This window comes from Neoarius graeffei, chromosome 6 (assembly GCF_027579695.1).
Source record: "Neoarius graeffei isolate fNeoGra1 chromosome 6, fNeoGra1.pri, whole genome shotgun sequence".
Lineage (NCBI taxonomy): Eukaryota > Metazoa > Chordata > Actinopteri > Siluriformes > Ariidae > Neoarius > Neoarius graeffei.
Window position 1 is genome coordinate 37299173 of NC_083574.1, and position 17296 is coordinate 37316468.

Genomic DNA, 17296 nt, shown 5'->3' on the forward strand with positions numbered 1-17296 from the left:
CCCCAACGTGTTGAACTGGTAAAAATCAGCTCTAGATGTCACCAGAAGCCACAAAATGAACCCTTATATTTCAAAATTTTCCGAGGGAGCGTACCCCTGCACCCCTTAGCTTACGGTGGCGTGCTCTTTGCACCTCACTGTGCTCGGGGGAGCCACTACTCTTTCCAGTTTTTCTAGGGGAAACCCTGCTTTTTATGAGCCAATCAGAAGACATGGTATTATTGTCTCGCCTGCGTAGCAGTTTTGCGAGACATAGCAGTCATTTTCCGGACGTCCGTCTGTCTGTAAAACCTTCGACATTTTCAAATATCTCCAAAAGTAAAGGCAATCCTGTGCCCATACTGCATATGCATATTTGCTATGAGGAAGGCTTCTACCACAGGGGTGAATTTTTAAATTTTGACCGATGATGAAAAATTTGACAAAAAACTTCCGACATTTTCAAATATCTCCAAAAGTAATTAACTGTATGTAATGAAGACCACCACCCTAAAGAGGCCTTCTGCCCCAGGTTTTTTGTTTGTTTGTTTGTTTGTTTGTTTGTTTTTTTAAATGTGAACTTTAGTCTTTTATCTTAATGCAATGTGAAATTATGTTTGCTTAATTCTGAGCAGGCGAGACTTTGCTGTGCTTCTGGTACATTTTATATGGCCAAAAGTATGTGGACACCTGACCATCACACTGCTATGTAGGCCTTCCTCAGACGGCATCCAAATTTGTGGCAACACACAATTATCTTTGTATGCTGTAGCATTACAGTTTTTCTTACCTGAGGCTCAACCCTGTTCCAGCATGCTCCACAATGCAGCTACGTTCCAAAATCTCGTGGAAATCCTTCCCAGAATAGCAGAGGTCAGAAGAGCTAAAGCGGACTAAATCTGGAAGGTTCAACACGTTGTCAAGTGTCCATGAATTTTTGCTGTAGTGCATCAAGACAGACTCCAGATGGATCTTGGTGTGTCGTGTTCTACCTAAAAACAGATGGCATGTCAGGAAAAAAGATGGGGAGATCAGATTTTTCCAATAATGCATATACACACACACACACACACACACACACAAATAGGTCTGTGCTTTCTCCATGACAGGATTTTGTGTAATATTTTGAAAATCCTAATAATAGACACATTCATTTAGTTTATTTCTGCATGCCAAAATCAGGAGCCAAACTTCATAACCAACCTGCAGATGCAATATAATAATACAACATGCCTTCTGTTGATCTCTGGTGCATTCTCAGCTAATAAATTACTAAACATTTCCTTGTAAAATACTTGCAAAATCTGTGTGAAATTTCCCTCCAGATGTGTGTGTGCTTGGCTTTCTCAGTTACCCTCTGTCGTACGCTGCCTGGCTCTATAACATAGTGGTGCTTGAAAGTTTGTGAACCCTTTAGAAGTTTCTATATTCCTGCATAAATATGACCGAAAACAACATCAGATTTTCACACAAGTCCCAAAAATAGATAAAGAGAACCCAGTTAAACAAATGAGACAAAAATATTATACTTGGTCATTTATTTATTGAGGAAAATGATCCAATATTACATATCTGTGAGTGGCAAAAGTATGTGAACCTCTAGGATTAGCAGTTAATTTGAAGGTGAAATTAGAGTCGGGTGTTTTCAATCAGTGGGATGACAATCAGGTGTGAGTGGGCACCCTGTTTTATTTAAAGAACAGGGATCTATCAAAGTCTGATCTTCACAACACATGTTTGTGGAAGTGTATCATGGCACGAACAAAGGAGATTTCTGAGGACCTCAGAAAAAGCATTGTCGATGCTCATCCGCTGGAAAAGGTTACAAAACCATCTCTAAAGAGTTTGGACTCCACCAATCCACAGTCAGACAGATTGTGTACAAATGGAAGAAATTCAAGACCATTGTTACCATCCCCAGGAGTGGTCGACCAACAAAGATCACTCCAAGAGCAAGGCATGTAATAGTCGGCAAGGTCACAAAGGACCCCAGGGAAACTTCTAAGCAACTGAAGGCCTCTCTCACATTGGCTAATGCTAATGTTCATGAGTCCACCATCAGGAGAACACTGAACAACAATGGTGTGCATGGCAGGGTTGCAAGGAGAAAGCCACTGCTCTCCGAAAAGAACATTGCTGCTTGTCTGCAGTTTGCTAAAGATCACGTGGACAAGCCAGAAGGCTATTGGAAAAATGTTTTGTGGACGGATGAGACCAAAATAGAACTTTTTGATTTAAATGAGAAGCGTTATGTTTGGAGAAAGGAAAACACTGCATTCCAGCATAAGAACCTTATCCTATCTGTGAAACATGGTGGTGGTAGTATCATGGTTTGGGCCTGTTTTGCTGCATCTGGGGCAGGACGGCTTGCCATCATTGATGGAACAATGAATTCTGAATTATACTGGTGAATTCTAAAGGAAAATGTCAGGACATCTGTCCATGAACTGAGTCTCAAGAGAAGGTGGGTCATGCAGCAAGACAACGACCCTAAGCACACAAGTCGTTCTACCAAAGAATGATTAAAGAAGAATAAAGTTAATGTTTCGGAATGGCCAAGTCCAAGTCCTGACCTTAATCCAATTGAAATGTTGTGGAAAGATCTGAAGCGAGCAGTTCATGTGAGGAAACCCACCAACATCCCAGAGTTGAAGCTGTTCTGTACGGAGGAATGGGCTAAAATTCCTCCAAGCCGGTGTGCAGGACTGATCAACAGTTACCGGAAACGTTTAGTTGCAGTTATTGCTGCACAAGGGTGTCACACCAGATACTGAAAGCAAAGGTTCACATACTTTTGCCACTCACAGATATGTAACATTGGATCATTTTCCTCAATAAATAAATGACCAAGTATAATATTTTTGTCTCATTTGTTTAACTGGGTTCTCTTTATCTACTTTTAGGACTTGTGTGAAAATCTGATGATGTTTTAAGTCATATTTATGCAGAAATATAGAAAATTCTAAAGGGTTCACAAACTTTCAAGCACCACTGTAGCTACATACACTACGGCATGGTCATGTGGTCCAGCTCAGCGAGTCAGAGCATGACAATCGATCAACAAATATGCCGTCGCTTCCGGTCATGCTAGACCTAGATCGAAGACAATTTCGTGGTGAAATAATTGGATTTGCAGCAAACTGTGGGCAGCGGAGACGATATAAATCGCTTGAAAGGCAAATCACATTGAAAGGCAAATTTTAATTTTTTTTCTGGGATTGAGTAGCCGGCGCAGACTGTCTGTGGAGGCAGAGAAAAACGCCAGTTGCCAGCACTTGTGGACATCGGAGTATGAACGTCTTGGGAGACATTGTCAGGTTTTTAGCTGAAATATTTTGGTACTTAGAATTTGTAATGCCATAAACATCCACAAGGGGGCCACCAGCTGCAGCACAACCCCAATCATCCACCAGCGTTATCTAACACTGAACAGCGTGTTCTTCCTGCCTTGCAGTCATGTCATGTCATGACTGCTTGACCAAAAAGATGGATTTTGGTCTCATCGGAGTACGATACACCATGCCGCTGGGTGTACGTCAGGTGCTGTGTTTTTATTTATTTATTTATTTATTTATTTATTTATTTTTTAATAGAAGCTCTCAGGATGGGATTCTTTCTCACAGTGCTTTCCAACAGCTTGTTGTAATGAAAGTGGCACTTAACATTTTGAAACTTGACAAGCGCAAGATTCAGCTAAACTGCAAACTGTTGGGGGGAGGGGGGCAGTACTTTCAACGAAATGAAGGCATCCAGTAGCTTATGAGACACACAAATGTGACTCATACAAATGCGCCAAAAAAAAACCTTTCAGAAGACAATTGTGAGACAATCGCAGATTCTAAAGCGGTATGCATAGTGGAAGTGGTTCAGTTAGGATGCTATGGTAGAACAGAATGTGTGTCATGTGTATCAGTTTATTTGTATCTTTAACTTGATATCAATTATGAAATCACAGAAAAAGACGAACAGCGTTGGCTCTCAGGAAGACAAGAGTAAGCAGCATCAGCAGAGATCTCCTAAAAAGGCCTCTGCTGCAGTTCAGCAGTCAGGAGGAGCTCAGAAAGGCAGCGAGAAGAAACGGGGAGCTCTGAGCAGCCATTACTCAGGCTTCAAAACTACACCGGAAGTGGAGCATGTCGAGTTGGGCGACGGCAGAAAACGCCAGAAGATTCTTCCCATGCCTTCACATATCGGTCCAAAGATCAGGTACTGATTTGATCTCTGTGGTGTGGGTTTTTTTTTTCCCCTTTTCCTCCCAACATGCTGATTGAGCAGTACTGACTCTTTCACATGGTTTGGTCTAAGCTGATGTGTTCTTTTTAACGGACCAGGAAACGGGATAAAGGAAAACAGACTGCCCAGGTGAAGAGACTGAAGACGGTCCCCAGCAGGAAGGAGAGAAAGGGACTCCCGTCGATGGAGAAACCCAGTCAAAATAAGAAACAGGTGAACATGTTACTCAACCTATACTACTTACCTAGGAGAGATACAGCTCTGTGAATAAAACAATGTTATGATACATACAGGACACTTTTTCAGTGGAATAAAAACGTGTTCTATTCCCTTCTAGCGGGTTTCATTAATTTGGTTTGATAGCATGCAGTATTATCATATCGCTTATCCTACGTGTATGGCGCTGAAACAGCCACCGTCAAATGGTGAGGTTGGAGTCTTGTTCTCGGACTCAACTCTGCTCAGTAGTGGACTTGACTCGAAATTTTTTTCTACCCAATGGAGAATGAGAATTGAAATAATTGAATATGGTTTACGGTATTGCATGGTTGTCAAGACAACATGACATTGGAGGCATAAAACTTCCGCACTAGTGAGCGACTGTGACAATTTGTAAACAAGCATGGCCGCCAGGTTTGCTTCGTTAAATACGGATGGTTTTGAGAGAACTTTGAAAGAGAAAGACGTGTTGAACACCAGAAAGGAATGTGTATATATAATAATAATAATATTGGCTGGGTTTTTTTCATGTTCTGTCAGATATATTCCATTCAGCGAGCATGATATTGAATGAGTTGAAGACGAGTAGCTGAATGGAATATATCTGATAGACCACGACAAAAAGCCAGACAGTATTATTTAAATATTGAGTGGTGATGATCTTTCAGAGATCTTTTTATAGTTCCGTCTCTCTGAAAGAGCAATGCTATGTTGTACAGCACTTTAAAACATTTTCCTTTCAACCACTGGGATCATCATATGGTCACCCAATCCCATCCTCCATAACACAGAATCTGAAATAGTGTGATTTTAGTACAGATGTACAGCATCTACTGAAATCTATATTTACATATAGGCAATATGCACTTGCCTGGAAGTGTGTGCGCGCATGCAGGTGAGTAGGACTCCACAGCAAAAAAAAAAATGCTCGTTAACATCAGCGATGCTTTTTGGTCCAAATCTAATTGATGACCTCTGCCTTATTGAGACGTACCAAAGAACCCGTAAGCACAATGATGCGGGTATGACATTTCTCAGCATGTACTAGTGTTGTAGTCGAGTCACTAAACCTTGAAGCTGAGTCCATTCTCGAGTCCCCAGTGTTCAAGTCTGCATCATTAAAAAAAATTTTGAGTCAAGTCCACTATTGAGCAGAGTTGAGTCCGAGAACAAGACTCCAACCTCACCATTTGACGGTGGCTGTTTCAGCGCCATTAACATTAGTTTGTTCCTGAACATGACGTATGAACAAGTGAATGTACATTCTCTTTGTCAGGGAGTGTGAAGTATTCTGTCAGAGATGGTTGGGAGACGGATGTAAGTGCAGAAGGTGTGTTTTTATTAATACAAGTGAAGACAGTAAATGATCCAGAACAGCAGGCAAAATTGTAAAACAGTGAAACAGGCAACAGGTCGAGCGAGACACAAACAGGCTATCGTAGACTCGGCAGAATCAAAGACAAGAAACGGGAAATCAGGGATCGGGAAACCAAATAAGGAAATAAGACTCGGTAACATGTCAGCAACTCAATACTTTGCAAAGTAAGTGTGTTTTCACAGTTTTTATATAGGTGCTCTGATTGCGCCTTAATCCTGTGCAGGCGCGTACTGTCCAGATTGCACCCGAGAGTCTATCTGATGCACGCACCAAGGCGTGCAGGTGTGACACTCTTGCACGAAATTAGTACAAAATGAATGTAGATATAAGTCAAGTCAAGTTTATTTGTATAGCGTTTTTAACAATAAACATTGTCGCAAAGCAGCTTGACAGAATTTGAATGACTTTAAACATGAGCTAATTTATCCCTAATCTATAATAATAATAAATAATAATAAGTTAAATTTATATAGCACCTTTCAAGAAACCCAAGGACGCTTTACAATAATACACAAAGAAAGAAAAAAATAAAAATATAATTAAAAAATAAAATTAAATAAATAAATAAAAAGTAAAAAGTCCACCAAGTAGGGATCAGGATGTAATTCCTGTGGTGTAGCAGCCACAGTCCCACCAAAAGGCACATGAAAACAAGTCCCACATCTCCAGCACCGCCGCCGCGACGCCGTCAACAACATCGCTCGAACACCATGCCATGGATCCACAAAGTGAGCAGAGAAGCTCCACCACGCAGAGCGCTGGTGTGTCCCAAACCGCCTGCACAGCCGCCGCGACACCACCAAGCAACATCGCTCGGAACATCACGCCAAGTGTTAAAGCGCAGAGCGCTGGACAACCATGATGTAAAATGAGCAACGAGCTCACTGCAGTCCATAGCTGGGAGCGCAGGCATCGCCCACGGCGAACCAAGGCCTGGAGGGAACCGACGCCCAAAACTAGGTCCGGAGCTACACCACAACCGGTGGAAAAAAACACTCAAACATCAAACTACACAAACACACAGAAAAAAATAGAAAAAGAAATAAAATAAAACAAAACTCCGGTGAGAAGCGGCAGCCAGAACGCCCACGATGTACTCTCAACCGGAAACGGAAACAACAACAAAAAAATCTATCCCCAATAAGCAAGCCTGTGGTGATGGTGGCAAGGAAAAACTCCCTCAGACGACATGAGGAAGAAACCTCGAGAGGAACCAGACTCAAAAGGGAACTCATCCTCATTTGGGCAACAACAGACAACATGACTATAACATTAACAATTTTAGGCCACACCAATTTAATTAGTTGGTTCTTGGATTTTTTTTTTTCAGGAAAAATATGAAGCGAGCGGGCGAAATAAAATTAAAAAAATGCTCTGATGGTAAAATTAGCGGTGGAAATAGACCAAACAAAAGAGGCAAACCAGTAAACAGAATTTCAACACACCTGTGAAAGATTTTACACTTCTGTTTGCTGAATATCCTAACAATCACAAACACAGACTTTGCAGGACTCCCCTCCACAGGCATGTTTCTTCCACAAGTCTTTATCGAAAGTGAAAGGGGCGATTTGATTGGTTTTCGATGTCACGTGACCTCACATCACGTGACCTTTTCTGTTGGCGGGAGTTTGATTTCGATTTTTTTTTTTTCATTTTTCATTTTCTTTAAGCGGTGATTCCGAGAACCAACTAATTGAATTGGTGTGGCCTTAACATGAAAGATATTAGGCATAATATATAAATATCTTATGCCAAATTATTATGGCATGTTACAAAAAATAAAGAAAAAAATCGAAGTCCTCATCTCCAATTTACGAGTCCGAGTAATCAGTACTCAAGTCCAAGTCGAGTCACAAGTCCTTAAAATAAGGGCACGAATTGAACTTGAGTACTACAAGCCTGGCATGTACCAAGGTGTCCATGGGTCCCTAAAAGACTTACAGTGGTGCTTGAAAGTTTGTGAACCCTTTAGAATTTTCTATATTTCTGCATAAATATGACCTAAAACATCATCGGATTTTCACACAAGTCCTAAAGGTAGATAAAGAGAACCCAGTTAAACAAATGAGACAAAAATATTATACTTGGTCATTTATTTATTGAGGAAAATGATCCAATATTACATATCTGTGAGTGGCAAAAGTATATGAACCTCTAGGATGAGCAGTTAATTTGAAGGTGAAATTAGAGTCAGGTGTTTTCAATCAATGGGATGACAATCAGGTGTGAGTGAGCACCCTGTTTTATTTAAAGAACAAGGATCTATCAAAGTCTGATCTTCACAACACATGTCTGTGGAAGTGTATCATGGCACGAACAAAGGAGATTTCTGAGGACCTCAGAAAAAGTGCTACTGATGCTCATCAGGCTGGAAAACATTACAAAACCATCTCTAAAGAGCTTGGACTCCACCAATCCACAGACAGACAGACTGTGTACAAATGGAGGAAACTCAAGACCATTGTTACCCTCCCCAGGAGTGGGCGACCAACAAAGATCACTCCAAGAGCAAGGCATGTAATAGTCGGCGAGGTCACAAAGGACCCCAGGGTAACTTCTAAGCAACTGAAGGCCTCTCTCACATTGGCTAATGTTAATGTTCATGAGTCCACCATCAGGAGAACACTGAACAACAATGGTGTGCATGGCAGGGCTGCAAGGAGAAAGCCACTGCTGTCCAAAAAGAACATTGCTGCTTGTCTACAGTCTGCTAAAGATCATGTGGACAAGCCAGAAGGCTATTGGACAAATGTTTTGTGGATGGATGAGACCAAAATCGAACTTTTTGGTTTAAATGAGAAGCGTTATGTTTGGAGAAAGGAAAACACTGCATTCCAGCATAAGAACCTTATCCCATCTGTGAAACATGGTGGTGGTAGTATCATGGTTTGGGCCTGTTTTGCTGCATCTGGGCCAGGATGGCTTGCCATCATTGATGGAACAATGAATTCTGAATTATACCAGCGAATTCTAAAGGAAAATGTCAGGACATCTGTCCATGAACTGAATCTCAAGAGAAGGTGGGTCATGCAGCAAGACAACGGCCCTAAGCACACAAGTCGTTCTACCAAAGAATGGTTAAAGAAGAATAAAGTTAATGTTTTGGAATGGCCAAGTCAAAGTCCTGACCTTAATCCAATCGAAATGTTGTGGAAGGACCTGAAGTGAGTAGTTCATGTGAGGAAACCCACCAACATCCCAGAGTTGAAGCTGTTCTGTATGGAGGAATGGGCTAAAATTCCTCCAAGCCGGTGTGCAGGACTGATCAACAGTTACCGGAAATGTTTAGTTGCAGTTATTGCTGCACAAGGGGGTCACACCAGATACTGAAAGCAAAGGTTCACATACTTTTGCCACTCACAGATATGTAATATTGGATCATTTTCCTCAATAAATAAATGACCACGTATAATATTTTTGTCTCATTTATTTAACTGGGTTCTCTTTCTCTACTTTTAGGACTTGTGTGAAAATCTGATGATGTTTTAGGTCATATTTATGCAGAAATATAAAAAATTCTAAAGGGTTCACAAACTTTCAAGCACCACTGTAAATTGTCTGACAATGCCTTCTATGTTGGAATGAAAGGCTTTATGTATTTAACTGGCCTAAAATATAATTTACAGTCTTAAATTTAAGGTATTTTAGAACACTCTTAGTGTTACTGACTCCAAAGCTGCTGTCAATTTTTAGTCCATTTCAGTGGTGTGAAAAATGTTTCAAAAATTTTTTTTTTTTAATTTAGCTCACTGGCCATAGGGGGATGAGCTATTGCCATCATTTAGCTCACCGGCTGTAGGGTTGTGAGCTAGTGTCATCATTTAGGTCACCGGCCGTAGGGCGATGAGCTATTGCCATCATGCTGCGTCCATGCGTCCGTCCATTCATCCACAGTTCACAAAAATGGCTACTCCTCTCTTGAGTTTTGAATGGATTTTGATTCTGATAGTTTTATTTGGAAGATCAAATTGTTCTAATTGTTGTCATGAAGAACAACTTGGCTAATTTTAAACGAGTCTGGTTTCTCATGGTACAGCCGTGTGAGCTACTGCGTCGCTGACGCTCTGGTTTGTTTGTTTCAGGCATCCTAAAAATATTAAAAACAGACACCCTGCTCTCACAGTCCATGAACATGTGTACAAAAAACCACAGCATTCAAATACAATCATTGTGCCTTAATTGTATGTAAATGCTTTTGCAGGCTAAATGATACTTATACTATACTTATACTAGTGTGAGTAAAGCTAAGTTTGTACTTGTGTGCTAATAAATAGCAATGGGCTTTAAATTACCAGTCGCATTCACAGCACAGCTTTTAGTGATGCTCACAAAACTTCTTAAAAGCCAGAGAGCCACATAAAAGCCGCGGCTCACTGAGAGCTGAAAGCAACAATCAGATGATGGAGTGACTTGTAAACGTGGCATGCTGTGATCATAGACGCACACTAACGCCACCTCTTTTTATATAGCGCCATTTGTTTGTCCTAATTTCATGGCTAGTCTTGTCTTTACGGATGTTTTTTTTTATTTCTTTCTTTCAGGTTAGTATTTATGAAACTGAGCTTCACAAGATTTTCACTATTTCAATTGAAAAAAAAACTTCTCAAACTTCACGAGGCAATCAGTGTGTATATAAATTTTACCAACTCATGACGGTAGATTTTTGATAATTCAATGGTCACCTCAGTGTGTGGTTCCTAACGTACAAGTTTACACATATTCACAAGCTCCAATTTTCTCCTTAAAACAATTTCTAGAGCTTGTAATGTACAAAACTTGATGAACGTGTGCATGTTCTTTATAATCCGAATCATTTCGTGTGGTAATGTTTTCCGCGCAGTCCATTTTTGTCTCTTTATCCGACTCTAAAACTACCAAACCGATTTTCATGAAACTTGGCGGAAAGGTGTAGCATTGGCAAAGGAAGAACTTATTAAATTTTGGAGCGGATCCAACTCACAGAGCGGCTCGACGAATTTAGTTTCTTTTTCAATAACGTTGCGAGATACGCAGTTTGGCCTTGGTGGAGGTGTGTGATCTCCAAGTGCCTTTCAAGTTATATATGTTTTTGTGTTTTATATGATTTCAGAATGCTAAACCAGTGAAGAGGAAGTTCCACAACAGAGAGGACGATCACTTTGACCGTCTGGTCGAACAGTACAAGAAGAAACTCACAGGCACGTCAAACTCTAAAGACTCACTTGTCAAGAAGAGCAAGTGGTTCAGTTGAGAGTGGATGTAAATATTGCTGTGAGTGAGAACATACCAGAGAAAGACTGAATTTTACTTGGAGTCTGTGGTTTGATACGTTTTATATCAAGGAAAAAAAAAGGTTAATAATAATGTAATGTTTCACGTTCCAACATTTTTTTTGTTGTTGTTGTTGGGACTGCTTTACTTTTAGGTGTAGCAGAATTCACCAATCTACAGGAAATTAATATTTGAGTAAACATGGGTTTACATGTTTGTGTTTTTTTTTTTGTTTTTTTTTAAATAAACAGGTGAGTGCCAAAGTTTTGATACCCTTCTTTACTTTCAGAAAATAATTTCTTCTATCCATAATCAGGTTTTTATTTATTTATTGCTTGCTTGCTTTAGCCCGACACTGATCAACCATTCGAGTGAAGCTTTTGAGTTGAGTTCTGTTCACATGCAGAGGTGGACAAAGTACCCAACTTCATTACTTAAGTCAAAGTACAGATCCCACTGGTCAAATGTTAACTCCAATACAAGTAAAAGTTGTACAGCCAAATTTTTACTTCAGTTAAAGTACTGAAGTACTTGCTTTTAAAAATACTTAAGTATTAAAAGTAAACGCATCATTGTATTATTGCCACGATGCTTACAAAACCTAATTCCATTGCCAAAGACAGAAATGTGAATTCACAAAATGAACGCATGCTGTGCCATCACGGGGGTTTAACGTTAAGCTAGCTAGTCAGTGAAACTCCACCTGACATGCTAACAAACGCTTTTCAAACTCGAAATCATATTGGGTAGCTAACGCTACTAGAAAATAAATATTTCTACATTCTGTTTATTTGGCAAGGTTATGCTAAAACATATTTCTGAAAGGACTTCAGATAAGTTAACGTTATTCATGTTAGTGTAACTCTGTTTTTACATGCTAACTAACAGTGTCCAAGTTAACAAGCTGTGTGTAAATGTTAGCTGTGGGCAAATCCATAGAAAGTCATTTGACTAACCAGACTGTATGGCTATTGCAACGTTATCGCTAGCTCTAAAAGCACAGACAACTTCGTTGCAAGCTTTCTCTTGGAATAAAACGTTTATATCCCTCAATATGCTTTCGCAGTTCAGACGGCGAGTTTTTGTCGGCCGTGATGTGGTTTGTTTTCGGCAAACAAAGCAAACATTTCAAACTAAACGACTCTTTATTCCTTTCAGAAAACTGAAACATGGGTTCTAGGTATGGCCATGGGTGTGTGCGTTCCCCAGAAGAACCGCCTCCTTCCATTCTGCCATCAACTGACATGTTCAAATAACACTGCTGAGGAATCATTGAACTTGATTTTATACAGTCTATGGACGTGACGTGACCCTAGTGATTACTGATGGGCTGTCTCAGTGTCACCTGCGAAAAAACCAATCACGTTTTAGAAAAGAAAAAACATCCACTTTCAAAGCTGCTTCATAGTAACGAGTAATGAGGACCTTGATAGAAATGTGGTGAAGTAATGAGTAAAAAGTACGATATTTGCCTTTCAAATGTAGTGAAGTTAGTCATAAGTTTCCAAAAAAAAATAAAGTACAGATACTCAAAGTCTACTTAAGTACAGTACTCAAGTAGATGCACTTCATTACTGTCCACCTCTGTTCACATGTACCGCGAGTTGGCCTAGTGGTTAGTGTGTCTGCCTCTCGATTGGGAGATCACGAGTTCTACTCGCGGTTGGGTCATGCCAAAGGCCATCATAAAAATGGTACCTTCTGCCGTCTGGCAAGGCACACTGCAATACAGATGAGGGCATGGTGTCAAACTCTTGTGGTTACCAGAGGACTAGCCCCTCACTGTAACCCTGGCTATGTAACAGGTGAGAAGCCGAGGGCTACAGAGATTGGCACCACCATGTGGTGTGGGAAGGACTTTAGACTTCTGTTCACATGTACATAAAAACTATTTAGGAGTTGTGCCCATTTGTGCTGGAATGCCTTTTTCCTGTGTCCTGTACTCCGCTGACCATAACAAACCCTTCCCCATTGTTACAAAACCTGAAATGCGGAGTAACATGACAAGTTGGGCCAGTCGCATTATTTGGTACACAGTGCTCAGGGTGGATAACTTCCACATCCAACATGGACCGCACCAGGGTTTGGCTGATACGAGCCCCTCACCTATTGTCAAGAATTCACTCAACCAGACGTACAGAACTCTCATGACAAAAAGTGTCAAATGTGCAAATAACCTTCATCTGTAAAAGAATAGAATTCCAGCAATTCCAAAAATGCACCATGGGTGTGTCTCACAACAAGACAACAATCCAAAATATAAAGAAAAAATTCAACAACACCACCACAAATCTTTCGAAAAGAAATGTCATAAACGATGACGGCGTAGCTCACTCCAGCCCCGTCTAGTCCAGAAGGAACGATCTAAAGTGGGCCACCTTGTGCAATAAATGTAGCAAGCTATATACAAGCTATATATAGAAGCTATATACACCCTAGGAATACCGACCTATTTGCCAGAAAGAATCCAAAACGGCGAGGAATTGACTGAGAAGAAGCGATTTTTGTCGAACTGCTCATTAAGGCTTAATTAGTCCATAACTTCATTAATAATTGTAATTAAGCAAATCTGGGTTGAAGTTGTATGCACCCTAGGTACCCCTACCTTCATGCCAGAAAGAACCAAAATCGGTGAAGAATTCAGGGAGAAGTGATTTGTGTGGAAACTGCTCATTAGGGCTTAATTACTCCATATCTTCATTCTTAATTGCAATTATGTAAATTTGGGTCGAAGCTACAGTATATGCACCCCAGGCAGCCCTACCTTCCTGCCAAAAAAGAATATAAATCGGTGAAGAATTGAGAGAGAAGAAGCGATTTTCGTGAAATGTGGACGACGCCAGATGGACGATGGACAACACATGATGGCATAAACTCACCTGTCGGCCAGATGAGCTAATAACCCTGTCAGTGTCCAGAATTGATTTAAACATGGTAGAGGTATAATAGAGAGATCAGGAATACGGCGCCTAATATTACACCTGAGAGGATACAAAAGAGAACTAATGATGGAAATTCTTCGTACTGGTTCATCAGAGCTGAAGATGGAGGTGAGGGTTCAGTTACGTGTATACTGATATGTAGTTTTGCCCCAGATACGTTCACAAACATCGCCCTTCCAGGGAGTTAGATCAAGTATAACAGGTGGGTGAGTCAATATTTACTATTCTGGAGTTGCACCACAATAAAAAGCACACGTATGTGTCATTCTTTTATTTGTTTTGTTTCTTTGGGAAAAGAATTGCTCCTCTCCTTCATGTTTTATCTGGTCAGTAACAAATGACTGTTTTTGTCCCATAAAACACAGTTTAAAGGCATTGTATGGAGATTTAGCCTTTTTTTTTGGGGGGGGGTAGAGTTTTGTGTTTATACAATCCTCTCCTGCCTTGAAATCCTTAAATGTATGTTTCATTAAGCACTAATACACAGGGCTTTTAGCTGGCAAGACAATTTTGCTGCAACATCAAGCAACCAGATGGCCGTACAATATAAATGATTGCTAATAAACTGGGCTTGTCGTCGTGTTCCCTATTTGAGGCTGAAAATATCTTGGAAAGAATCATGGCTTGGAGAACTGTGCTTTTTATTATTATTTCAGTGAATTTATGAATATAGTATATATAAAAAGTTAGAAATAAATGCCTTCTAAACTCCCATCCATAACATAATTTACAGATGCAAATAACCTCAAATGAAGCTACTGATCTGTCTACAAAAGATCGTGGTGCGTTCAGGTCGATAGTGATCGTCCATCTGCTGGTGGCTAGAAGAGGGTAAGAGGATTTGTGCTTCCCAGCACGATCAGTCAGTCAGGAGTCTTCCGGTAAGACAGTGACATCACTGAGAGTACTTGGCTGGTGGTGATGTCAGCATGTATGTGTGCGTGTGCATGTATGCCTGAACATGAGGCCTGATGGGAATGTCTTGTCTGGTTCCCAAATGCATTAATTAATAAACACCTTAAAACATATTTTAAAAAATAGTAAATAGTTACTTGGTCCATAAATACATTAATATAAATAAATATAACAAAAATTACAATAACAAAAAAACCCAGGGATCATTTGGCATGTTCAGCATGTTCTCAGCTGATCGAGATGGTGGTTGATTCTCTGTAAGTATTTCTGCAGTCTATCCAGAGCCATATGTCCCAGAGTGATGTGGAACATGCTGTGGTTTTTCACAAAGACCTCCAGGTTCTTCTCCGCGCCCGTTTTCCTGTGTATGCACTGCAGTGAGCTCATTCTGTCTTCTAGGTTGTGCAGCAGTGTGCTTACGTCATTGTGCAGTTGGCTCATGTGACCCTTGGGCAGGCTGTGAAGAACTCGCTGGAAGTTGCTCAGCATCTCTACCATGGAGCTCAGACCTTCGATGGGTTTATCGGGCTGCAGCTCGGGCAGGAGCTCGGGACTATCCAGGATCATCTTATGATTTATTTGGAGCTGTGAGAGTACATTAGAGCTGAGGTCAGATTCAAGGAAAACGGATGGTTTCTGTGTAGTATGCAAGCACACCGTTCATGTTTCTGATTCATGTATTTTGATCAGTAAGCCTACTTAATTTAACACATCGGTGGAATCCGGAAACAACTTCCACTAATCTAACGATGGTACTGATGGTATCTTTCAGTTCTCTAAATGTTGGGATGGTGTGATGCAACCTGAACCCAAGGTCAAACCATTACTAATTGTAGTGTTATGAATGATTAATATAGTGTTTACTTTTTCTAAAAGTCAGCTGCCACGGTTTAACATTTTATCACAAACCATTTTGGCCTAAAATAAACAGTTATTGCAGTTATAACTACTGTGTAACTTTCCATTTGGGGGAAAATTAGGGTTTCCCTGGTCATGTTGATTATGTTCCTGCACTACTGAAAACAAATTGGGTTAACAGATGATTATTAATAAGGTGTAGATGATATAAATACTTGAATTTGTCAGTAAATAAGTAAATGTTGAGAAGTTTCCTATAACAGTGCATCCTGAAGTATTTTATCCCTTTGATAACAATTATAATTTTTAACTTTGTTAATGAATAACCTTTGAACTGGTTATAGTTACATTTAATGTTATGAAATGTCCATGAAATGAGTTAGTTCCTGTTATCATGTAAGATATAGCAGCTATAAACGGTCTTTCCATCACCTGAAGAATGATCTCCAGTCAGAGCTGTTAGTGAAAATTAGTCAGTAATTGAACAGTGCTATGATGGACAGTAGGTGTATGTACGTGACATGTAAAAACCTTGAGCAAGGAAAGAGCAGAAGGAATCATTTGTTCTCTTGGTATTTACCTCATCCTTGTGTTTCTGGATTCTAGATATGATGTTCTCGACTTGTAGTTTGACAGAGTTTTTTATGCTGTCTGTAGGAAGAACACGGCCATGGGCGAGTGTGAGCACCGTCACTACACAGGAGCAAAAAAGTGCAGGACACACAGCCATAATGCCTTCTTTGGGTGCAAGTGGTGTTGTAACTTGACAATAGAACAACACCTACCTATAGAAAAACAACAACAAAACATTTTAACATCTTTATCCTATTTGTGTTAAAAGAATACTCCAGCATTTTAAAACCTAATCTTAAGCTTCTACAAGTATAGCATGTGTGTGATTGCAATGGGCAAGAGTTCAACCACAATCTGAGGAGAAAAAAAACAGTAAAAATATGCTCAAAACTCAACTTATTATGGGAATAGAAAGAAAAAAAACAACCCAGAAAAAAATGCCCAAAACTCAACTTATTCTGGAAATAGAAAGGAAAAAAAACCCCAGAAAGTAATATGCTCAAAGTTCAACTTTATTATGGAATTAGAAAGAAAAAAACCAACCCAGAAAAAAAAAAAATGCTCAAAACTCAACTTATGGAAATAGAAAGAAGAAAAAAAAAAACAATCCAGGGGGGAAAAAAATGCTCAAAACTCAACTTATTATCGAAACAGAAAGAAAGAAAGAACCCACTTAAAAAATGCTCAAAATTCAACTTATTCTGGAAATGGAAAGTAATTTAAAAAAGCATAAGAAATATGCTCAAAACTCAACTTATTCTGGAAATAAGAAGAAAAAAAAATAGAAAAAATATGCCCAAAACTCAACTTATTATGGAGAAATAAAGAAAGAAAGAAAGAAAGAAAGAAAGAAAGAAAGAGGAAAAAACAGAAAAAATTTGCTCAAAATTCAACTTATTCTGGAAATGGAAAGTAATAAAAAAAACAAACAAACCTCAACTTATGGAAA

At 39.7% G+C, this 17296-nt stretch overlaps 2 protein-coding genes across 2 annotated transcripts in view; one reads left to right on the top strand and one right to left on the bottom strand.

The window, feature by feature from the left end:
- rbm28 (RNA binding motif protein 28) overlaps window positions 1-11314 on the top strand; it is a 74782-nt gene extending 63468 nt beyond the window's left edge. The window contains exons 17-19 of the mRNA XM_060923622.1: window positions 3935-4185; window positions 4311-4425; window positions 10899-11314. Coding sequence (XP_060779605.1) covers window positions 3935-4185; window positions 4311-4425; window positions 10899-11039 — 507 coding nt within the window. The 3' untranslated portion in view covers window positions 11040-11314. The remainder of the gene's footprint in view (window positions 1-3934; window positions 4186-4310; window positions 4426-10898) is intronic.
- Window positions 11315-14405: 3091 nt separating this feature from the next.
- lepa (leptin a) lies at window positions 14406-16559 on the bottom strand. Its single transcript, XM_060922902.1, has 2 exons — window positions 16355-16559; window positions 14406-15501 (listed from the first exon to the last, which is right to left on the bottom strand). Exons 1-2 carry the CDS (start codon window positions 16502-16504, stop codon window positions 15133-15135), a joined length of 519 nt encoding a protein of 172 aa, XP_060778885.1. The 5' UTR covers window positions 16505-16559; the 3' UTR covers window positions 14406-15132.
- Between the last annotated feature and the right edge of the window lie 737 nt (window positions 16560-17296).